The sequence below is a fragment of the Hemicordylus capensis genome, chromosome 2 (genome assembly GCF_027244095.1).
Source record: "Hemicordylus capensis ecotype Gifberg chromosome 2, rHemCap1.1.pri, whole genome shotgun sequence".
NCBI lineage: Eukaryota > Metazoa > Chordata > Lepidosauria > Squamata > Cordylidae > Hemicordylus > Hemicordylus capensis.
The window spans coordinates 331,203,170-331,227,847 of NC_069658.1; the positions used below are offsets into that span (position 1 = coordinate 331,203,170).

At 45.2% G+C, this 24,678-nt stretch overlaps 1 protein-coding gene and 1 long non-coding RNA gene across 6 annotated transcripts in view; one reads left to right on the plus strand and one right to left on the minus strand.

The window, feature by feature from the left end:
- UIMC1 (ubiquitin interaction motif containing 1) overlaps positions 1 to 5,720 on the plus strand; it is an 85,171-nt gene extending 79,451 nt beyond the window's left edge. For all 3 annotated transcript variants that reach the window (XM_053292808.1, XM_053292810.1, XM_053292809.1), the window contains 3 exons: positions 2,282 to 2,345; positions 4,352 to 4,394; positions 5,271 to 5,720. In XM_053292808.1, coding sequence (XP_053148783.1) covers positions 2,282 to 2,345; positions 4,352 to 4,394; positions 5,271 to 5,469 — 306 coding nt within the window. In that variant the 3' untranslated portion in view covers positions 5,470 to 5,720. The remainder of the gene's footprint in view (positions 1 to 2,281; positions 2,346 to 4,351; positions 4,395 to 5,270) is intronic.
- Positions 5,282 to 24,675, minus strand: LOC128343557 (uncharacterized). 3 transcript variants are annotated; one of them, XR_008315585.1, is made up of 6 exons: positions 24,331 to 24,674; positions 20,108 to 20,202; positions 14,648 to 14,756; positions 13,378 to 13,542; positions 10,703 to 10,846; positions 5,284 to 5,390 (listed from the first exon to the last, which is right to left on the minus strand). It is a non-coding gene; the product is annotated as an uncharacterized LOC128343557 (long non-coding RNA). The 3 variants fall into 3 exon arrangements; XR_008315584.1 differs by lacking the exon at positions 5,284 to 5,390 and adding an exon at positions 5,855 to 7,657 and having other exon boundaries at positions 24,331 to 24,675; XR_008315586.1 differs by lacking the exon at positions 10,703 to 10,846 and having other exon boundaries at positions 5,282 to 5,390; positions 24,331 to 24,669.
- Between the last annotated feature and the right edge of the window lie 3 nt (positions 24,676 to 24,678).

Sequence of the window (24,678 nt, forward strand, 5' to 3'; positions counted from 1 at the left end):
TACTTTGTGTAAAACTACAATAAAGCAGAAGAATTTGATGAACATAAGAACGGTCCTCCTGGATCAGGCCCAAGGACTATCTAGTCCAGCATTCTGTTTCCCATAGAGGCTCACCAGAAGCCACAGGCAAGAGATGAAGGCATGCCCTCTCTCCTGCTCTTGCCCCTCTGTAACTGATTTTTAGAGGCATCCTGCCTCTCTGAGTCTGTAGGTGGCCTATAGCCATCAAGACTAGTAGACATTGATAGGCCTCTCCTCCATGGATTTGTCTAAGTCCCTTTTAAAGCCATTCAGGCTGGTGGCCATCCTGTTCTGAGAATTCCATAGATTTATTTGTTTGTTACATTTTTACACACCGCCTTGCTGCCTTGACAAAAGCACCCAAAGTGGTTTACAATATTAATACAAGCAAATTACATAAGATTAATAAAATGTCTCGGGCTGTTGGTCTTTTCAGGAGCTGAGGACAAGAGCTTGCCTGCCTGGGCGTCTCCTTTCTTGCCTTCCTCCCAGGGCACACTGGTCTTTCAGTACTCCTGGGAAGATTAGTTATGTGCTATGTGGAAAGGTACTTCCTTGTGTAGGTCATACATTTCCTGGCAGTTGATTTCATGGGATGACACCTGGTGCTAGTATTATAAGAGAGGGGGAAAGATTTCTCCCTGTCCACAAGCTCCACATCATTTATAATTTTTTTAGACCTCTATCATGTGTTCCCTTAGTCTTTTTTCTAAACTAAAAAGCAATAGATGCTGTAGCCTTGCCTCATAAGGACGCTGCTGTAGGCCCTCGTTCATCTTGGTTGCCCTCTTCAGCCTCTTTTCCAGTTCTACAATCTCCCTTTTGAGATATGGTGACCAGAACTGTATACAGTACTTCAAATGTGGTCACATCATAGATTTGTATAAGGGTCTTATGATATTAGCAGTTTTATTTTCAATCCCTTTCCTAATGATCCCTAGCATGGAATTTGCCATTTCACAGCTGCTGAACACTGAGATGGCACTTTCTCGTGAGCATGCTGAAAACCCTAACTAAAAGAAATATGTCAGCATTCCAATCTCTCCTAATAGAAAACTAGTTGTCATGAAGAAACTAGAAATTCCCATTGTTCCTCCTTTTCTTCTATTGTTGCTAGATATATAATTAATCTCTTTCATGTAGATATAAATCCCTTGAGTAGTCCTTATGTTTGAGGAATAGAGACAACTAGATAACTATACTGGATAACTATCTGGTTCAGAGAACATATTGAAAACCATTGGTGAAAAGGTTACAGGTAAGAAGGTCGTCATTTTCTAGGCCAGAGTTGAATCAAATCACTAAAGGAAAAATGGTTTTGTTTTCAATATCCATGACAAAATATTGTCAGAAAAGGTCAATGGGTGCAAAACCGATTGTGGCACTTTTCAGCTTCCCTTCCTTCCCTTTTAGAATTGAAGCCCAAGATATGCCACCTCTCCCCGAAAAAGGTTAAAAGCTTGGAAGATCTGGCAAAAGATCGGTTGTCAGTTTTTCTTTCATTTGGCCATGAGAGACTTATGGACCTTGTATGCTAGCTTGTTCTGTGTGCATGTTGGACATCATCAGTGGGAATATGCCTCACTGGTGCTTTCTTCTGAAAGGAGGCTGAGATTATCTTCAGTCTACAGAATAAAATGGCAAAGTTGTCAGGGTAAAGGAGAAGATTATTTGCAGCCCCTAGAGTTTGTAGCTTTTGCTTACATCCTTACTGGTAGCCTTCAGAAGTTGTTTCTCTGCTTTTCCAATGTACAGAAGCTGGTTGTTCAGATGGCCCATGGGAAATTAATATGGCTTCCAAGTAGCTAGTGCAGAACCCTGAGAATCCTAGATAAAGAAAGAAAGAAATCTACATATCTAGGCCTTATGGTTGCAACAAAATGCCTGATAACATGATGTTAGTGTCTTCTAAAGAAAATAGAATGGAAAATGGGAAGGATCTGATCAGGGAGCTGGATATTTTTTTCTCAACATAGCTCTGTTGACTGCTCCTTTGTCTCTCTCCCTGGCTTTATACATCAAGTTCCCTTGAGATCAAAGTCTGGAAATTGTGTAAACTTTAATTCCAAAGTTAGATAGTTTTGAAACCAACAACAGTGAGTTTGTAGCCTTCCACTTGGGGAGGCTGCTTCTGCCCTTAAACAGTCCAAACCTTACTTATATCTCTTGCTTCTGTGCAGGAGAGGCTGTAGGAAAACTTCCATCTTAGGAGCTCTTTGTGTTCATGGCCTGATGAGAATTTTCTTTTATTTTTTCACAGGAAGAGGGAGGAAGTGAAGGCCGGCTCCTGAGCATGCTGGAGCAATCTGAACGTAAAGCCGCAGGTAGGAGGACCAGTACATGGCCAGCATTCATGCCTGCCTTGTCTATATGTGGGTGCTAGCTAGTCGCCCTCCTCTAGCGGAGCACTACAAGAACCTTCATGCCTTTTAACTACATAGCATAGTTGCCATGTGGCGGTTTCCCTTTATTCAGCCAGGGTCCTGCTCTTCTTCCAAAGGCATGCATGTCAGTAGAGACCCAGGCCTTTTACAACAGAGCAATTTCATTGGCTGAGTACTACATCACTGCACACCGCGTTGGGACTGCTATAGACTCATAAGGCAGCCTTAACACTGCAGGGAAACGAGTGGTTGCACAGTCAGTGCTACTGCAGTTATATCCATTGTTGCAAATGGGAGTGACTCCAGTAGTGCCGATTGCCCAACCGCTCATTCTCGGCAGTGTTGGGGCTGCCTTATGAGACTCCAGCAGACCCAGTGCCATGCACAGCAGCACTGTACTGTTGCACATCATGCCAATTGGCAGTCCCATTCCTGAAGGACCATCGACAGAAACTTTGTACCTCGCTTGTGGGCTTCCCAGAGGCATCTGGTGGGCCACGGTGTGAAACAGGATGCTGGACTAGATAGGCCTTGGACCTGATCCAGCAGGGCTGTTCTTATGTTCTGAGTCTGTTTTGCACTGAAACAGCAAAAGCCTGTCCATCTTTCCCCTCTGTAGTGCATAAACAATTTTTAAAACATTTTAAAGCATTAACTAATGTTTTTGCTAGTGTTTGGTTGGCTTGACACCTCTTCTGAGGCTCTGTAAATTGTGTGGGTTGTAGAAGTCTTGGTTTTTTTAACCTACTTTCCAGTAGGCTTATGAAATCACCCGGCATTCTGTGTGTCCTTCCATGTGTACCCCCCTATTGTATACCCCCCTATGATCTTCACAACACCTGCACCAATATGAACCAAATCAGGTACAATTGTAGGGACACCTCAACGGTAGTTTGTGATGTCATCCACCTTGATCCAAGATGGCAGACGTGTAAACTTTTGAGGCGCAAGTGGGCTAATTTGTGAACCGCTTAACAGACTTGAACCTAATTTGCTACAGCTGCAGGGACACATAAGGATGCCCTAATGGTGTGGTGTGTGGTGATGTCATTCACTCCAATTCAAGATGGCAGCCACATGAACTTCTGAGGCACAAGTGGGCTAATTTGTGGACTGCCTAACTCATTTGAACCAAATTTGGAACAGTTGTACACACAGGGACACTTCAGTGGCATAGTCTGTGATGTCATCCACACCGATTCAAGAAGGCAGCTCCGCGAGGCGCAAGTGGGCTAGCCCTTGAACAGCTTAACTGATTTGAACCAAATTTGCTTCAGCTGTAGGGATACATAGGAACACCTCAATGGTGTAGTATGTGATGATGTCATCTACCCCAGTCCAAGGTGGCAGACGGGCGAACGTTTGAGGCACAAGTGGGCTAACTTGTGGACTGTCTAACTGATTTGAACCAAATTTGCTACAGCTGAATGGATACATAGGGATGCCCCAATGGTGTAGTGTTTGATGTTACCAACCCCGATCCAAGATGGCCGATGCATAAACCTTTGAGGCACAAGTGCACTAACTTGAGGACTGTCTAATTGATTTGAACCAAATTTGGAACAGCTGTAGTGAGTGACACACAGGGACACCTCAATGGTGCAGTTTGTAATGACATCCACCCCCATCCAAGATGGCAGACACATGAACATTGGAGGCATAAGAGATCTAACTTGTGGACCTCAATTTGCACCAAATTTAGTCCAGATGTAGAAATAGTGAAAGGAAAGTAGGTTGATTAGTCCTTACTAGAACAACTTGTTTTTAATGCTCTGTCCTACAGCTTTGGCCATGTGCCTCCATCTCACTTTGTAGCTCTAGGAAAGGGCATAGGCTCCCCTCCTCATCCACTTTGGTTTGATAGTATTTACCAGAGACTGCAGTTTCTTTATTTGTTTAACACTGACCAGTGCTGCCAGCATTAAGATTCTGTGTTCTCGTTTCAGATGCAAAGGTGACTACCACACCATCCAGAGGAGAAGGCTCGAGGTTAGCTGGTACCACTTGTGCCAAAAGTTCTCTTGGGTGTCCAACAAGGCCCTGGCCAAAAGTGCAGTCATCTTTGTCTGGGTGCTGTTGTCTAGCACCATGTCCTCAGCAAAGCCAAAGGAAACATTTTAGTAATCTGGAAAGGAGTCCAAACAGAAAGCCAGCTTTTAGTGTTGTTTTGCAAAGAAACAAGTTGGGTCCAGGGACAGGGGCAGCAAAGGGGACCCAGAATCATTATCGGGGAAAGTGGCAGCTCTGCTCCTTTCTCGATTCTTGCCATTCTGTGCTTCATTCATGCTTGCTATGGGCTCCTTTCTCTGCCTCTCCAAGGCAGAGAAAGAAGGTTCCAGTGTCAGTGCTTGAATGAAGTGCTGACTGGCATGGATTGGGAGAGGGGCAGAGCTGCCCCCTTCTCAATACTGGCCATGCCTCCCTGCATCGATGTTGACGCAGGAGGTGTGGTTAGGGCATTCACAAAAGGGTAGGGGCCACCAGCAGGAGCTTGCCCCCTCCCCCCGAAAAGGTCCTGTAGATGCCAATGGTTGGGTCTTTTCCCTCCTACCCAGATGGATCTGAATGCAAGTGCTAACTTTCCCCCAGGGCTAGGTTGTTGGTTACGCAGACAACAGAGCTCTTCCTTCTTTAATCTTAACTCATATTGAGGAGTATAAGTGTCTCCAAGTTCACCTAGCTCATGCATTAATGGCCAAAACCAGTGGGTGGTTATAACATTCCAGTCAGCCCAAGTCATTAGCAGCAGAGAGGAGGAAGCTAAAAAAAAAGTCCCCTTTTCTCAGATCCATGATGCAAAGACTGTTGCCTGATTTTGCAATTGTATTTTATTCATTTACTTGCACTTCCTCCCTCCCACACCAGAGACAGCTCACCTGAGGCGGACAAAGAGGTGGAATGCCATCAGGATGTCTGGGGTGCTTGTAGTGACTCTCCCATTAAATCCTTCACTTCCATTTCTGAAGCCAAAGTCTGCCTAGTGGACTTTAAAAAACAGTCGGTCATTGGCTCAGGCAGTCAGCACCAGACCAAAGCCAACTTCAGGAGCAAGAAGAAATTCTGAGATTTGCACAGTGGAGATGGGACCTACACATGGAATAGGTGGCAGATCTTTCTATTTCACTTACCTTGCTTGGCAGGAAGAGCACAGCATCCTAACTAGCTTAATCTGTACATTTTGTATGAACTATACAGGGATTTGTCATGTCTTGAACTAATTGTGGTCTTTATAGGTGCCTATTCAACCTTGCTTTTCAGTTACGAAAGAAAATGAATTATATTTATTATGTTTTTATAAACTGCAATTTGCTGGTGTCTGGGCTATTTCTTTTTTTAAAAAATTGTGTTAAAAGATTGCTTACAACTTTGGTGTCTGCAGATCAAGGAGAGTGTGAACCATCTCCCTAGCATGGAGTAGTCAGTTGAAGCCATTTTCCCAGCATGGACTTCGTGGACAGTCCAGGTCAACAATGAACATTTTCAAATCCTCTTATATCAATGGGAGAGATTTTAAGCATGTGTTTAATTCTCCCATTAAAATCAGCAGGACTTCCAGGGTATTTAACTTTGGCTAGAGCCTGCCTATGTTTTGCATTAATCTCACACCATTAATGGCATCTAGAAACTAATGGATTGGCCAAACTTACTTTGGCTCCTACATTTCTTGGGCAGGTAACAGACACCTTGAGGAGGGATCCATAAATAAAAGAGAAGAAACGCCAGAGGGCAAAAACAATAGTTCCCAATTTTTTACTAGTGGGCAGGATCCAGACCAGTAGGCAGGATCCAGTGAATCATTATTAAGCACTATTGAAATAAATGAGACAGGTTAGTCTTGACTAACTTAAGTCTCACTATAATTACCAGGACCTAGTAATTACCAGCTCAGTCTGGATCCTACTCAGTGTATTTAAGAGATTCTGTTAGTTAGATGAGGGATGGACAATTTTTTGAGCTGAGGGTCAGGGCTGGATTCTCCCTAGTGAAACTTTTGGATTTCTCCCTCCCACCCCTGTCATGATGTTGGTACACTGTCAGTTTTGCATGGGGAAGGGAGGCAAAGAACTAGGTCACTCAGTATCAAGGCAAAAATCAAGTGGGATCCATGAGCTTCAGGTTAGCCACGCCAGCAGCTGTGTGAGGTTATGGTATCAAGTGTGTGACTCCTTCCCTTGGTTGCCTATGCGCAATCCCCTCTCTGCTGCTCTCTTTAATTTTCTGCACCCCTTGAAAATCACATCACTGTTGTGCTGGACGCTGTACCAGTATATAATTCATTCAGCCCCTGCCTGAAAAGGCTTCGAATGAGGCCCAAGGGCTGCTTTGCATGGCCTATGGCACAAGCAAGAGCAAGCAGCCCATACCTTGATGTTCCACTACTATCTAATTGTTCCATGTTTCTACAAAATACTGTGCAGTGCAATCTTGGGATTTTATTTTATTGTGATGCAGAGGCTGTGCTGTGGCAAGAGCTCAAGGGCAGGTTACAGGTAACAGCAATTACACATAAAAGAGAGAGATCCCTGTCTCTAAATTGCTTGCAGATGCCCGGGAGAACAAAAGGAAGGATGACATGTTATCTTAATGGGACATGGTTTTATCTGCTGTGAAAAGGCTGGTGTTGGCTGCTGCTACAGGAGAGTGGATTTCAGTGGCCTAGAGGTGTCCTGAAAAGGTTTGTGATGTTGATGCCCATCTGAGTACAGAGATGGAAAGAAAGGAGCAGAAAATCTCATCAGTTTTCCAACCAAAAGGCAAAGACCGTGTACTGCTTAGGATATCTCAAGTACAGAAGAGGTGGTCCTTTATCTTGACCAGCCTTGTCTCCTCAGAAGGTTTTTTCTTTCAGAGCTTCAAGCAGGGGTTTCTTTGGATCCCATGAACCCTGAGACAGAAAGTCCATTAATTCTGCTGGAGAAGCTTCATTCCATGGTCAATGCTAGAACACTGGAGGTGTAACTACCCCTTCTGCCTCTACCATTAGTCAATATCGTCGGTGACCTTGTTGCTCCCTGAACAAGCTGATCTTTTTCCTCTCTGGATATTGGATTCCTGATTCCAGCAGCTGTGTGCACTCGGCAGCCCCCTCTAGATTATTAACCCTACTGTTGGTTGAAAGGGGTAAGCAGCTGATGATGCCAGAGTCCTTTGGGTTATGCCCCTGTGCTATCGAAACCTTGGTGCTGGGATATTTGGAGACTTCCAGATGTGCAGCTCCAAAGGCAAAGGGCACCTCTCTGCTTACCAATTCCCTTCATTTAAAGTGAGAAGAAGATAAACACTGGTTTAAAAAAATACCAAGACATAAACCCAGCTTGCTTATAGGGACAGTGCTTGCTATAGAAGCAAAAGCAACTTGGAGCAGCTGAATAATTGGCTTTTACTGGTTAAGCATGGGAGTACCTCAGATATCAGATCTAAGGGGAATGCTAGGAATCCTCAGGCATTTGTGCGATGATAGCTGAGCTATTAAAGGCCTAAAAGACCTGGGCCTTGTGTGGACCCTTGATGTAGAACATGCCTTCAGGGTGATTGCTGTTTTTTCTGCAAAGCCTAGTTACAACAGCATAATTCCAAGCCATTCAATGTATCCATCATAATGAATAGGGTATAAACTTGCCTATAGGCACCTGAAAAGCTACAGCACATGTTAGTGGGACACACAGGTCTCAGGGATCTTCCTGTTGTGTGGGTAGGCTGGGTACCTTGTGTAGGAAGTACCTACATCATAAATAGAAGACTGGAACAGTCATGTGCAAACCCTTGCTGAGAACAATGTTTAGGACCATTTTAAACTGTCACTTGCATCGAGTATCCCAGGGCAAGGTCTGAGAGCACATGGTACAGTTACCTTGTGGAATCTAAGCAGGTCTAGGTCTGGTCAGTGCCTGGATGGGAGACCACCTGGGTGCCCCATATATGCTGCCTTGAGTTCCATAATGGAAGAAATGTGAGATGTAAATGCAACAAATAATAAAACTTTGTCTGGACTGCATCTTTTCAAGCTGTGGCTGATGGCGATGATGGCAAATTGATTTAAAAACAAAAACGAATGCTCCCTATACATGGGAGGGGGGGAAATGGCATGCCAAGGAGGCTAGGCTGAATTCTTCTATTTGGTGTGTTAGTTTTATATGTGAAGGGAGTGTTTTAGATGGTAGAGCATTAAATAATTTGAACCTTCGCCTGTAACTGAAAGTGACACAGTTCAGGAAAAGCGTTACTTCTGGATCCAGTGGACTGTATAAACTGATCTCCAGTCTAAGGCTGCATCCTAAGCACATTTAGTAGGGCATCACTTTCACTGAACTCAGTGTCACTTACTGAGTAAAGATGCTGGAGATTGCACCATAGACCATTTTAAGTTGATAGAAAAGGCAAGGTAAACATGAAGGGGGAAAATGGTTTAAAGGGTGGGTTTTGGTGCCAGGCTTTCATTTGCCAGGATGTTCCTTTCCCTATTAACATGCCAGGTTTCACTACAAACAAGATCTGTCTCCAGTTGCAGGGAATAAAAGGTACTGTCTTCTGAATGCAGAACTGCCTATCCCACCCTCCTGGTTTCTTTCTCGTTAACTGTCAGTCTCTTGCAGGCCTGTCTCTGGGAGCAAAGCCCCTTGTTTATCTTTTCAATTGGCGATAAGGAAAGCAAAGAGCTGAATGACTTTCCCAAAGCTCAGCTGTCACCGAAGCCCAGGGTCAGCTCAAGGAGATGCCAGGAAAGCAAGCACAGCAGGCTGGGGGATCCCACCAGCAGCCATTCCCCCAAATCTCCTTCCAGGCAAGGCTGACACCATCCCTGGGTGTGTGGAAGTCAGTGTCACCTTGGGCCAGAACAGCTCGTCTCTTCGCACAGTGTCTAACGGGCAGCGCACTGAAATTGTCAGCCTGCACTGCCGCTCAATTGGAGCACTTTCACTCCGGGTGCTTGATAGCAGTGGGCAAACAAAGGCAAGGCTGCTCGGTAGCCTGGGCAGCAATCATATGTGCTTTGCAAGCCTGGCTGCACCTCTTTCTGCAGCAGTGTCTGTCTCCTTTTGTGTTTCAGTCTGGCTTCTAGCTGGCTGAGCGGAGGGGGCGGGCTTTGGGAGGGGGCACTCCATGAAGCAGGACACTGGATTGGCCTTTGGCCTGATTCAGCAGGGCTTTTCTTATGACTGTCCTGAGCATCCTGGTACCAAGTATTGTGGAGCTAGGGTATCCAAGCAGAGCCCCTGCCATGCCCAACTTCGGCACAGTCTTGTGGGTGGCTTTAAATAGAATTGGACTAAGGCCAGGGCTGCACAACTTTGGCCTTCCTGCAGATGTTGGACTACAACTCCTATAATCCTTGATTATGGGATTGCCATTGTGGTTGGGATTATGGGAGTTGTACTCCAAAAACAGCTGGAAGGCCAAAGTTGTGCAGCCCTGGACTCAGCTCACCTGTGCAGACAGGCTAGTATCGTGGCCCAAGAAGTAATTAGCTGCCCACCAGCTATGTTTAAAAACACAAAAGACCAAGTGCTCCTGACATCTTAACATTTCTAATTCTTTAACTAGAGGCTTTTTCTGGACTTGCTAGCCCCACTTCTTTAGAGAATATAGTTATGCAGTTTTGCTTGGCAAAATGACAGGGCGTATGTGGTGTGTGAAGACAACCATAAAGAAACCTCAGGACAGATTCTCAATGTACTTAAACAAAGTCTTGAAATTATTTGGCCAGAAAGACGTATGTCATTTAATCATCGAATATATTTTCTCTTTATGCAGTGCTGTGCCCCAAGTTAGATCCCAAGGCAGAGATCAATATCCCAGCACCAGTTTACACAAGATCCATGGCCCAAAAGCAAAGCTGGCTTCTCAGTAATGTTTGAACAGCAATTCACATGGAAATGGGGCCTCCCTTTTGTGTCAACATTATCTGGCATCTTGAGAAGCCTGGCTGTTCTTAGCCTGTATGTTTTTTTCCTATGGTGCTCACATGGGCATCCAGATTTTATTAGCTATGGAGATTAGGACAACAACAGACCAGCAATACAGATAAACATTGTTCCCAATAGGAGCCATCTATGAGGAAGTACAAATTAATACATGGCTTACTAGTACACCAGATGAATAATCTGTAATTGACCAGGGGGGAAAGCATTTTTCTGAGGTTATACCTACCTACATTTTATCTGAATGACCTTTGAGGTAAGAAAAGATTATAGTAAGAAGTGCTTGTAATTAGCATTTTAACTGACAGCATTTTTTAATCTGCTAAGAACAAGTCAGAAAGTAATAGAAGGGTTTTGAACACAGCAATCATGGCTAACCTTTCATTCGGAGAAGGATAGAGCACAACACAGGCTGCAAAATCTAATCCAGAATATCTCCTATCTTTACATTACGCCAAGATTTTTGAGAAGGGCTCTCATAGGAGTAGGCTCAAAGAATTTCTGTGCCGCTGTTTCAGAAGCCTAGGAAAGAATCAGGATGAGGGCAAAGAACTGTGTAGTCAGTTGCATGTATCACTTGCCCTATATCAGTTATAGTCAGTAAACTGCCTGTATCCCATGCAGAAAGCAATGATAGCTGATGGTTTCCATTGAGAATTCCACTGTATTACTGCAGAGAAACATGGCAGCCCCACTGCCCAGACACTCAGTGGTCAATAACCACGGGACTTGAGGGGTAATCCTTGGAATAATTACTTAGTATTAAAGAACAAAGGTATGAATGGCTAGGAGATTGAAAAGAGTGTGTTTGTTTAACATTTTTATACCACCCAAAACATACGTCTCCACTGCTAAACAAAACCTGGTTTTGGGCATGGATGGTTTTCAGAAAGGCTGGCAATGCACTGAATACAGGATGGTTGAAGGCTAAAGGCCCCCAACCATCCTGGCATAACTAGATCAGAAGATCTGAGTTGCAAGAAAGAGTGGAGAAGAAGGGAAGTTCTATGTTTGAATCCAATTATCCCTTCTGCAGCAGTGCACTGAATACAGGAGGCCACATTCAGGTTGCAGTTCCAATTCAGGCCAATGGAGAATGAGTACATTTATCATTGGCAGTAAATGCTTAGGAAGGTCTCTGTAGTTCAGTTAACAAATAAGCTTGCTCTTAAGACATTTATTTATGTATTTATTTGATTTATATACTGCCCTTCCAAAGATGGCTCAGGGCGGCCTACTTTAAAATAAAAAGTAATATGGTCTCATTGACTACAAACATAAAAGTATACTATCTTAGTTGGTTTAGGGATGGTAGCCATGATATGCTCCTTGGCTCTTCATACATTATGTATGTTAGTTAAGGGGTTATTTTGGAACATATATTAATGTGTGTGGTGAACTATTACAGAGAGATGCCTGGACTATGGTAACCCCTCTGGATCTCTGTATGCATGTGAACATTCAGGATTTCCATTCTGGTAGTAAGAGCATGCCCGGAAATATGAGCAAGTCTGTACTGGTAGTCTGCAGGAAGGATGGATCGAGGACAGCACATGGAAGAGGGACACATTGCCTCCAGACTTAAATGTGGATTTCTTCCTCTGATTGTAATTGGGGGACAGGAGAGCTGCAGCTTTGCAACCCCCAACTCTTCCAGTGCTGGAAATTGAGAAATTAGTTAGGAGGGGAACATTCCCAAGCAAATTCCCCTCCTTTGAACCTCACAACCCACAAATTCCCAGCTATGGCTACTGTTTGTTTGTTTATTTATTAGGCTTCTATACCACCCAAACCTTCGTCTCTGGGCGGTTAACATAAAACAATTAAAAGACATATAAAAAGTTAAAAGAATTCAACAATTTAAAATCAATCACAAAATTAAAACCAATAAATTTTAAAAAGCTGGGAGAGCTTGGGCGAAAAGATGGGTTTTCAGGTGTTTTTTGAAAATTGCCAGAGATGGGGAGGATCGTATCTCAGCAGGGAGTGCATTCCATGTTCTTGGGGCAGCGACCGAGAAGGCCCGTCTCCATGTAGCCACCAAACAAGTTGGCGGCAACTGGAGACGGACCTCCTCAGATGACCTCAATGGGCGGTGGGACTCACAGTGAAGAAGGCGCTCTCTTAGATACCCAGGGCCTAAGCCATTTAGGGCTTTATAAGTTATAACTAGCACTTTGTATTTTGCCTGGAAACCAATTGGCAGCCAGTGAAGCTTCATCAGTTTAGTCTGGGGGTGGTTGTTTTCTGAAAGGAAATATCAAATATCAAACCTAGCCGCTTGATTATTATCTTAAAAATTCAACCAGCATTAAGATTGTGCAGTGAAAATCTATGCGTGTTTACTCGGAACAGAAGTCAGTCCCACGGAGCTTACTTCTAAGTCAGTGTGCACAGGGTTGCAACCTGAGGGCATTTAATGCTGACTTCAGACTTAAAAAGTGAAACTTGATGTTTTAATGTTTTAATTCTGAAATGTTGCCAATTTTTGTGAAATCTCATTTTAGTTCTGCCCATTCTCCCCCCCCCCCCCCGGCCCCATGTCTTGTTGGCCCAACAACCCTTTCTCTTTGGGATGCTGAAGAAGCAGAGAGTTAATGCTCACGGACAGGAAGGCAGTGGGGGGGTGGGGGTGGAGTGGAATACAGGTTTGCTGAGACTGACTGGGCAGGGTGGGAGAAGGCAGAGCAGAGTCCCTTCACTCCGTGGCGCTAGAGACGCAGACTGGAAGCGAGTGCCTTTCCCCAGAAAAGCTGTTGTCAGGTCCTGTGCTCGCCCTTGTCGGGCACCAAGAGGCTGCTGCCCAGAGACAGCTTGTGGCAGTCTCTGCTGCTGAACCTCTGCCCAGCTGTCACTGATGCCTCAAATATGTTTTATTATTCATTAAACTGTCTCCCTCCCCCCTCATTCTCCAGCATACAACAGATTTGCACAGACAGCATGTCCACCCCCGCCCCAGCCCGCTGGCAGTGCTGTCCTTCACACAAAGGAATCTCACAAGCGGAAGCATCTTTAGCAAAGGGCCATGCTGGTGACCTCTCCTTTGTTCATACCTAGAGCAGCCTTTATCTCAGCCAAGGACATCACTTGGTCCTCCTGTAGCGGCCTGTACCACAGAGGAATCTGGTAGCTGCTTGATGCTCAGGAAATTAGAGGTGTTTCCTATCAGGCGCTGTCCTCATCAGTAGGCATGTAGCTCCCTGTCTATTCCTAGATTTCTGCAAAGCAAGGACAGGTTGTTGGTGAGAGGAAAGGATCTCTGGAACTGCTGACAGCACTCAAAATGAGGGTGCAGGACCAAGAATTAACATGAAACATTTGGGCTTCAGCCAGTTAGAAGCAGCCCTTATTGATGGTTACCTGCTGCTGATGGGAACAGTGCCTGGTAAGGAATGCTTGCCACAAGTGGGCATCATCCAGTAGCAGCAACCAGACTCTGCCCATTTTTGCCAGATTCCTATTTTGGTGCAGACCACAGAAGGACCAAGCAGTGTCCTCTCATAGCTTATCCTCGCAAAATGGCAAGAAAAAGACCTATTTTCACAACACCCAGAAGTGACTGGGATCCGTGGTTGCCAGTTCCTTGTTGCAACACCAAAATGCCCCCTCTGTGCCTCATCACAATCCATCAGTTGAGGGCACCTTCTTCATGACATCAACTTTGCTCCAGGTTCAGACAGCAGGGATGTGTGGAGAGGCTGCCCTACAGCTCTGGAATTCACTTCTCTTAAAGATGCCTGTGTATCTTTTGGCAAAGTAAGCAATTTCTTCATCAGGACCAACTATATAGCATAAAGTAGTTGGCAAGGTTTAAAGGTCTTAAATCCTGTGGATTTCGCCCCCCCCATGGACCAACATAGCTGCCTACAATTTGTGTGTGTTTTTGAACCATTATAATACGTTGCCCTTTCTAATCCTCCTTCAATGTAGGAACATACTGTAGGAAGCGATGTTATACTGACTCTATCAGACCATTGGGCCATCTCGCTCAGTATCTACACTGACTGGCAGCGGAGGCTGTCCCAACCCTACCTGGAGATGCTGCCAGAGAGTGAACCTGGGACCTTCTGCACACAAGCTCTGCTGCTGAGCTCCATCCCCAGCCCCTAAGAAGAATATCTTACAGCACTCGCTTGTAGTCACCCATCCAAATGCAAACTGAGACAGAGCCTGCTTAGCAAAGGGGGCAATTCATGCTTGCTACTGCAAGACCAGCTTTCCCCGCTACTCCTCCTTTGGCATTGCCCTGCTCTGAGCCCTCCTCCCTGGCCTGCCCCAATCCATCTGTCTGTGTACATTGCATCAAGCTGCATGGCGTCCCACCTCTTCCCTTCCTCTTCTTGTCTCTTTGCTGTGTTTAGCTTCTCAGCGCTTCTTGATGGGGACCCCTCTCTTGCTTTCCTCGGTAAAGTGCCATGCACATTTGATGGTGCTGTATAAAAGATAAATAGTAGTTGTTAGTGTAGAGTGTGATTTCCAGAGGGATGATTGCAGAGAGGGGCTGGGCTGAAGACTGTGTGCTCTCCTGTCTGCAAAGGCACTAGCCTCCATCTCCCAGTGACGGCAGTACGTGTGCAGTGGAAAGACCTTGTTGCCTAGGACTGAGTGCTGCAAGTGCATTTAATGATCTCCAGAATTAGAACAAAGTAGCCATGTCTCGGGCACTGAGTTGTACGCTCCACTCAACTCTTTACAAAGCATCCACATGGGGGCGGGGGAGTGGGACATGCACTGGGCAGCTGGACCAAAGGAAGGGGTGGGGGGGACAGAACTCCAGTGCCCATTTATTTGGGAGAAGGTTTGGAATGAATACCTTCATTGGCTTTCTAGCTTACCTGGGGGATGGAAAAGCCTTCTGGTCCCACTTCTTGCTACAAGCAAGAATCTGTTGCCAGAAAGAGGGCAGAGAGAGAGGGAAGCCTTATTGATGGACTACAGCCTGGCTACTTTCCTTATTAGGGTCCCATATGGGTGGACCCTCAAACACCTTCCCCCAGCAAACCGCAAAGTAAGGAGAGCACAGGACAAATGTGCCCGGCCGAGTCAAGAGCTGCACTTTAGTGTCCACCTTATCACTGGTCAGTGGCATTTCCTCATTGCTGTCAGCTTCTCTGGTGTTAGACGGGCTGAGAAGGCTGTCTGCCGGACTGCAACCGTGCCAGGGAGTGTGGAATCCCTGCTAGCAAGCTGCTTACATTTCTAGCACTCTGCCCATCTCTGTAGGGCAATGTGTGTGACTGCTGCCAATTGCTATGTGATCGTAGCATCTAGCATGGACCAGCTGGCTGATGCAGGGAAAGCAGACCTCCCAGGGTCCTTCTTCCCATGGCTCTGTGCATGTGACAAAATGGATTTCAGGTCATAGAGGGGGTAGCGCTGAACATGTGCTACACTGCTTTGAGTAGAAAAGTGGGACATATAAAGGTAATAAATAAAGCCCATAATAATAACAATAATATAAAATAAACAAAGCAGAGAAGGGAAGGGATGACATGATAGTGTGGAACTGGCCTAGAGAACTCTGCGATAGAGGGCATTTCTCACAAGTATGTTCTTGAGATTGCTTGATCTGTAATCCCTTAGAAGGTGTGATATCTGATGGAAGAAGGGGAAAGGCCAGAGATCTGATATTATGCTCAGGGGTTGTACCTCAATGAAGACTGAGCAGAAAAATGGCAATTTCTGCAGCTGTTTGCCAAAAGCTACAGCTGGCAAGTGATGCTGGGAACAAGGGAGTGACCAATGGAGAGAGGAATGCAGGTGGGGCAACTCCCATCTATGCCCAATATTTGCCACGCCCAATATCTATTATATCTACCCAAGCCGCGGGCAGGGTAGAGGCGGCGACGCCAGGTCCGGCCCGACCGCGGAGAGAGAAAAGGCGGCGGAGGCACGGGCAGCAAACACAGCAAAGGGCATGAATTTTCGGGCCCCAGCCGCCCATTTGTCCAAACAGCAAAAGATAAAGTGACACACAAGCACACACACACACTCCCCCCCAAAAAAGGAAAAGAAAAAAACCTTGCTGAGGATGAAATACAGATCTAACAACAGATCGACACAACCCTACTAGAGCCCGTTAATTTAACGGGCTTAAAATTACTAGTTTATATATAAAAGGATAGTGGGCAGGGGTCTGTAAAGAGAGGGGTCATGAGGGAGGCTGCCATTGTGTGAATTAGATGAGGAAACAAGATGAACAAGATCTGTTAACTCAAGAAGGGAGAGGGAGAGTGGAAGAGAGAGAAAGAAAAAAGGAAAGGTGAGGGACGGGCCTGAGCCTGTCAGCAGCCTGAGGGGAACAAGCAATCATGGCAGTGGTGGCAGCGAGGAAGGGCCCGATCAACCACTGCTGCTTCTGTTCTTGTGGGGAGGAGCAGGAGTGGGGCTCAGGTGAGGATGGGGAGGTCTTTGGGGAGGGCTGCAGCTTGGCCAATAGGTGCCAGCAACGCTGCAGCCACGACCAAGGGGGGCGAGGGGGATGGAAGCAAAGGGATGGGGAAGGAGGAGCAGCAGGAGCAGCAGCTCAGGTAGGGGTGGAGAGATCTCTGAGGTGAGGAGGGCGTTGGCAAGGGGTGGGGGGAACAGTCAAGTACTAATGCGCAGATGCTCTCCGTGGGTTAAGCTAGTACTAAAATATTATTGTAAAACTGCACACTCTGGACCTGGAGAGAACCTAAGTGAGTCCAACTCTGCATAATGGTAGTACCACAGGTGGGCCAGGGCCTTTAATATGATTCAGAGAGAGGGCAATTGCTTAAAATGTGTTTATACTTAAAAAAAACACAACGGAAATTAACGAGGCTGCTCATCAGTTCAGAAGGAAAGAATGATAGACTGGGGTCTGGTTGAGGAAGGAAATTCATTCTCTCTCTCTCTCTCTCTCTCTCTCTCTCTCTCTCTCTCTCTCTCTCTCTCTCTCTCTCTCACACACACACACACACACACACACACACACACACTCTTCAGTTTACTTGACCTCACAGAAACCAGTGCAAACCCAGAGACATCAGGGCACATTCCAGGCGATGTCCCATGTGGGCTATTGCATTTGACTGATTCATTTTTCCTAGCAAGTCCCTGCAGCCTTATGATGTCCATTATATAACTAGTGAGTATCAATCACCACAGAGGGCTTTCTGTCAGCTATAAAAACAGAGTGAAGCATGAGCCATGGCTTGCTGAGACTTTGGGAAGCAGTCAATATGTTGGATGGGGCCCACCCCTGTCTGTGCCAGCTCTCAACAGGATATCACCCCTGTGGTTTGAGAAGGGATTGCAGGCAAGGGCCCCAAAATATATTTTCCTGAGTAGCTGGCTTCGTATTGCAGCCATTCCTGTAAACAAATACATTGTGCAGTGATTTCTAGGCACTGGAGCTATTTATGGGATGTATCTCAAACCTTATCCACCAGATTAGTCAGACAAGGAAACTTTGTGGGTTGTTTCACAAGTTATCTTTTGATCAACCCACATTTGTCACCAATTGCACAATGGTAGAAATAAACCTGGGGTGCTTGGAAAGTGTCAGGCATTTTGCGAAGTAACAAAATATTCTCTTAGCACTTTGGGGTTGCTCCCTTAAAAAAAAAAACCCAACCATTTGTGCCAATTTTTGTATCCACTTACTCTTGTCAATATTAATTGTCCTTTCCCCACCTCACAACCATTGTTTTAGCTTGAATTGGCCCCCCACATAACATGGTAAGTTCTTCACACAGGGGGAGCATTTAAGCTATTTCACTTATTCCCTAGGTTATTTTAGTACAGAGATATTGACACGGAACAGCAGGGGAGCACATATGCTTAGGTCTCAACAGAATGGCACCTCACTGCAGAAGCTGGGTTTGGAAGAGTCACGTCTAGTCCTGATTCTCTTCTTGAAAAAGCCTTCTGTTGTCACTCCAATGCTCAGCAGACTAGGGGTGTGCATGAAATGATTTTTGTGTTTCAATTTGTAGCTGAATCAAAACACCCCTGTTTTGTTTCAGGTACGAATCTGACCCCCTCCCCCCGAAACATCCCTGTTTCATTTTGTATTCAAATTTTTCCGAATCTGAATCAATTCAGATTTTTAAAAAGGGTCCCAGGGCAAAAGGAGTGCGAGGGGGCGGCAGCATGGAAGCACTGGGTGGAAGTTACCACCCAAATTTCAAAGGAATTGGGCAAAGGGCTGATGTTTTGTGAATTTTTGAAGTTTACGTGTCTTTAAGATTTTCCCCATAGGGACAAACGGAGATTTCAGCAAATGTATCGTTTCATGTTGGGGGGAAAGGGGTGGCCCAGAGCAGAGTGTGGTGGGTGGTAGTGCTCAGTGGGGGCAAGGAAGCTACCACAATTATTTCAAAGGAATTGGGCAAAGGGCTGATTTTACCCATGGGGTACAGGGTTTTGTTTCTGAGGTGTTCTGAGTGTAGATTCTCTGGTAGCAGATGAGCGTGGATTCATGGTTTGTCATTAAAAATCTCATTTGCTACCATTATTCCCTATGGGGAAAAAATCTTAAAGACATGTAAACTTCATTAATTCTTTAAAAATTTAAAAAAAAATTGGAATCTGGGTGGTGGTAGGCACCCATTGGGGCACTGCCAGTCAACCCACTCTTCTGTCCTCGAAGCCCCCTTTCTTCCCTAAATCTGCCCCAAAGATGCATAAACTTTAAAAATTCACAAAAAATCAGCCCTTTGCCCAACTCCTTTGGGATCTGGGTGGTGGTGGTGGCAGACACCTATTGGGGCACTACCACCCAACCCACTCTTCCGCCCCTGAAGCCCCCTTTCTGCCCTGAATCTGCCCCAAAGAACATGACAACAGACATTAACAACAACAGCAGAACTTTGCAAAGAACCAGGTTTCCAAAGCAAGATCACACAGATGCAGCAGACTAGGCCCTAGGGCCAACAACAGTGCCCTGCCCTCCCTCCCCCAAGCATTTTTCGTCTACCAGCAACAGAGACACAGCTACATCTGTGGCACCCAGCCATAAAAGCGGGTTAAGTAAGGAAGGGTGCAAATATTAGACTTAAATCCTTGGGGGCCTGGGGTGTGTGGAGGCCCTGGACTTTGAGCAGGGGGGGGCGCATTTTAAAATCTCATCTCTGGGCCCATTCCAACCTTGCTATGCCCCTGGTAAGCAGCAAGGTAGCCAAATTTGCAGATGAAACTAAACTATTCACAAATCCACAACAGATTGTGAGGAGCTCCAAAAGGTTTGGGCCCCCTCCCACCTGCCCAAGTAGAAGAGTGATGACCCTGACAACAATGGCACACAACTTTTGGCACATTTTTGACATTTCTGCAACAGATTGGAGCCTGTGGCAACACACAACCTATTTGATGCAAGCAATCTAGTTTGAATACAAATGATGATGATGCTAGAAGTCACAATAGAATATTAGAGAACAGAATAGATACAATTAACTAATACAACAATAATGACTAGGGAAGATCATAAAATAGGCTACTGGGCAGAGAACATCAGTTATGGGGCAGAGGGCAGGCTTCTGTTTTTAAAAAGTGCCCCCTGCCCAAATCTTTGGAATGGGAAAAAAAGACAGAATTGTTTTTTAAAACCATGAGGCTACACTACCACCTACTAGTACTAGCTAATGGGGATCCCTCCCACACAGAACTCCTGTTTAAACTTCTTCTAAACTAAACAACACACAACTTTTTAAATTCAATTGCAACCCCAAACCTCCCTCCAAACAGGAAAAAAACCCTCAAGAATACAGAATCCCTAGGGAGGGGTGTGTGTGTGTGTGAAAATGGGGGTACACTCACTCAGTCTAGGGTTGGTGGCACTGATGGCTGGCATAGACAGACACAGCAGGCACAGGCAAGCAGCAATTCTCTCAAGGGACTGGAAAACAATTCTTCTGGAACAAAAAAGCAATGCAGCAGATAACTCCATTCCCAGGCTGGCAGGCATGCAGTAGCCACAGCAGGCTGGCAGACTGGGCTCAGGCTAACAACAAAGGCAGGCATAGGCAATGGCTGCATGGCATTATGGCAACTTGAGGCATGCAATGCAAACTAGTTCTCTCTCTCTCTCTCCAGTGAGGTAGAAAGGCAGAATGGCGACTGAGTAACTAACTTGCTGAATGAATGGAAAACCCCTCCTTGAACTCCCCCCCACTCTTGCCCCTTCTTCGACCCTTCCGCTGGCCAATGTGGGGTCAGTAAAGAGCGGCAAGAGGCAAAAGAGCCAATGGGGAACAAGAAAGGAATCGTCAGCAGGTCAGCCCATGCTTTAGGTCACTGATCAGAAGGTTGGAAGGGCAGGAAATTCAAAGAGATGACAAACACAAAATGGAGACTGACTCAGAGATCACCACAAAATGGAGGTCCAAAACAAAACAAAAAATTGTAGCCAAAACAGGGACATTTAGTTCTGTACGGGAAACGTTTCGCACATCCCTACAACTGACTTCTATCCATTTGTCGTAGTGGCAGTTCTTAAATTTCCTGTCACTTAATCTGTTAATGTGGCTGGGGAGACTGTGAGTTGCATCATGTGACTAAGGTCAGCTCAGAAAACCAACACGCTCCCTCCTCACCATAGCAACTTTCCAGGGATCCACAGCCCACTATCTCTCCATCACCAAAACTCCTCCAAAGGTGGTGCAAAGGCTTATTAATGTGGGTGCCTAATTAATGGAACATATTGTCTTTGAGCTAATTAAAACCTACATGTAATAATTGGGAAAAGAAGATGCAAATTGGTTGGAGAGTGCTGGATCTGAGATGTACCCATCTGGCTGAGCCATAGCTTCCTACAGGAGTTCAGGATTTGCTGGCATTTTATATCCGGTCCGATTTAAAAGTTATGTTGGGTGTGTGACAAAAACAAAACTTAACACCAACACTTGCGTGTGCAGAGTTTTACGCTCCTGGCATCATGTTTAAACGGAATCCTTAGCCACCATGTGTCCATTAGCATGCCGAGGTACTAGTACCTGCCTGGGCTACAGATTCCTGGTGTGTGAATATGTTCAGGTGAAGCAACCTGGTATAAAAGAGACATTGGCAGGATAAATGCCAAAAGGGTATGTTTTTCTTACTTCACTAATCTTCTGGAGTTATTTGTCAACAGGCATATGGATAAAGGGGCCCATTTTAATAATTAGTGTTTCTAGTGTGTTCTAGTCATTAAAAGAAGTACAAATATATAGTATTCAATGTATATCACTAGATATTGTGAAGTGTGCGTGTGTGTATTCAGTGAAATGTATTTCCAGGCAGCATACATTTTGAAATATTAGACTTAAATACTTGGGGGCCTGGGGTGTGTGGAGGCCCTGGACTTTGAGCAGGGGGGGCGCATTTTAAAATCTCATCTCTGGGCCCATTCCAACCTTGCTATGCCCCTCATAAGCAGCAAGGTAGCCAAATTTGCAGATGAAACTAAACTATTCACAAATCCACAACAGATTGTGAGGAGCTCCAAAAGGATCTCTCCAAACTGGGTGAGTGAACAACAAAATTGCAAATGTGGTTTAATGTAAGCCAGTGTCAAGTGATGCATATTGTGGTGGCGGGGGGGGGGGAGGGGGAGGGGGACAGACCCAACTTCTCAAATATACTGATGAGGTTTGAGCTGTCAGTGACTGACCAGGGTAGAGATCTGGTGGACAGCTCACTGAAAGTGTCAACTCAGTGCTATGAAAAAGGCAAATTCCATGCAAGGGATCATTAGGAAGGAGATTGAAAATAAAAATGTTAATATTAACATGCCCTTATACAAATCTAAGATGTGGCCTGGTGTGGAATACTGTGTACAGTTCTGGTCACTGTATCTTAAGGAAGATATTGTCAAACTGAGAAAGATGCAGAAGAGGGCAACCAAGCTGATCAGGGGCACCTTCCTTTTGAGGCAAGGCTACAACATCTGGGGCTCTTTAGTTTGGAAAAGAGGTGACTATGCGGAGAAATGATAGAGCTGTATACAATTATGAAGTAGAAAGAGTGGACAGAAAGAAAATTTTATCCCTCTCTCATAATACTAGAACCAGGGGTCATCCCATGAAACTGAAGGCTGGGAATTTTAGGACCAACAAAAGGAAGTACTTTTTCACACTGCACATAATTAATCTAAAGAATTCTTTGCCATGGGATATGGTGATTGCCACTAGCTTGGATGGCTTTAAAGGGGGCTTAGACAAATTCATGGAGGACAGGTCTATCAGTGGCTACTTGTCTGGTGGCTGTGGGCCACCTTAAGCCTCAGAGGAAAGGGGAGGTACTGCTAACCCCTGCTAACTTGGCAAAGAGGCACCTTTAATGTGGTGATTCTTTTTATTTAGTAGGGGGAGAGTAACTGCCCTATCCACCCCCAGCACAGTGCCCCCACTGACTGTTGCTGGTGTCTATCTTATGTTTCTTTTTAGATTGTGAGCCCTTTGGGGACAGGGATCTATCTTATTTATTTATTATTTCTCTGTGTAAACCACCCTGAGCCATTTTTGGAAGGGCGGTATAGAAATCGAATGAATGAATGAATGATGCCTCTAAATCCCAGTAGCATGGGAGCTACAGGCATTTAGCCCTCACCTCTTGCCTGTGGGCTTCTCAGAGGCATCTGGTGGGCCTCTGTGTGAAACAGAATGCTGGACTAGATAGGCCTTGGGCCTGATCCAGCAGGGCTGTTCTTATGCTTGGGATCATGTTTATTTTTATTTTCAAGCTTTTACAGAAATTAATCTTATATCAAGAAGAAAACTATATTATACCATAAATGACATAATATAAACCAAAGAGCACTTAACATTCAGCTTCTTGTTTGTACAAGTTATCACAACAAATTAAAAATGGAGCCTCATTTTTAGATTTATACATCTTATTTTGCCAGAAAGCAATAAAATCATCCCAGTTTTAAACAAAGTTAATACCAACTTGTCTCTCTTCTTTTACCCTAATGTAATTGGTAAGTTTTGACAAGATGACATATCCATTCTGTACTGAGGGGACAGACAGCATATGAAATAAGTTAACAAGAATTACTGTAACTATTATAAATTAACAAAAATATCAAAGGATCTAACAGTAATTTTATGTCAGTAATAATGTCCAAGAATTATTTGAAAGGAATTGGGCAAAGGGCTGATTTTTAAGTGATTTTTGAAGTTTATGTGTCTTTAAAATTAGCAATGAGAGCGCATTCATGGTTTGTCACTGAAAATCTCATATGCTACCAAAGAATCTACAGTCAGAACACCTCAGAAACAACAAAACCCAGTACCCCATGGGTTAGCAACCCATGGGGGTGGTTGGCACCCTCTGTGCACTACACCACCACTCACTCTGGGTCACCCCAGCACCCCACAAATGGCTTTAAGGTTTTTCTCCATAGGGAAGAATGGAGGTTTCAGCAGCCCCATAACTGCACTTGAGGGGTGATGGTGTGGTCCAGAGCGAGGGTTCCAACCACCCTCATAAAAATCTTTATATTGGATTTGTATTGATGTGCAAAAAAAAAATAAAGAGAAAAAAAAACCCAAACCTAAATATGCCCTGCCTGGTATACAAATGAAACATGGAATAGGAAAAGGAAAAAAATATTCTTAAAGAACATATTAAAAATCTTTGAATTTGTTTGCAATACATATGTAATGCAGTGCAGCATAAGATTTGCCAAGTGGCAATGCTGGAAGGCTTATTATTTTATTCTATTGGAATGTTGACCACTGTTATTTAGTTAGAGGCTGAAGAGCATATTCATTAGGAGTTTTCCTATAATGCCAAATGCTTTAGCTGGGCTTTCTCCTTCTCCATTTGCCTCTTAATCCACCCCCCCCCCCAACTTCACACAGTGCTAGTCTCCTGCTATGGTGTCCTTTTCCCCCCTTCTTGTTTTTCTGCCTATTTCCCTTTCTCTTAAATAAGAATTGGAGTGTGTGGGGGATCCTGAAATAGGGAAAATGAGGAGAGAGAGCAGGCCACTGTGCTATGTGCCATATGCCATGTGGGTGCCCCCCCCCCCCCCGCCCCGGGGCTGACTGACTCACCTGGCTGATTTTTTTTTTTTAATTGTTTTCTCCACTCCTCCTTCCCCCGGCCCCCTCTTAACTTTACTTATAAAGTGAGTGCTTAAAGAAGAAGTAGTAGTAAAATGTTCCCGCTGGCGCCTCCGCCTTGGCTGCTTCCCACCTTCTCTGCTGCTTCTTTGCGCCTTGCCTTTCTCTCCCACGGTGCAGGCGCAGGCAGGCAGGGGAGTGACTCAGGCTCAGCAGGTGCCCTCGGGATCATCATGAAGATGACGGTGGCGAGCAGGTGGGAGGGTGCGAGCCTGGGGCGGCTGCCACCACCCACTGTAAGCCGCACCCACTCGGCAGCACAGCAATCAGTGGCGGATT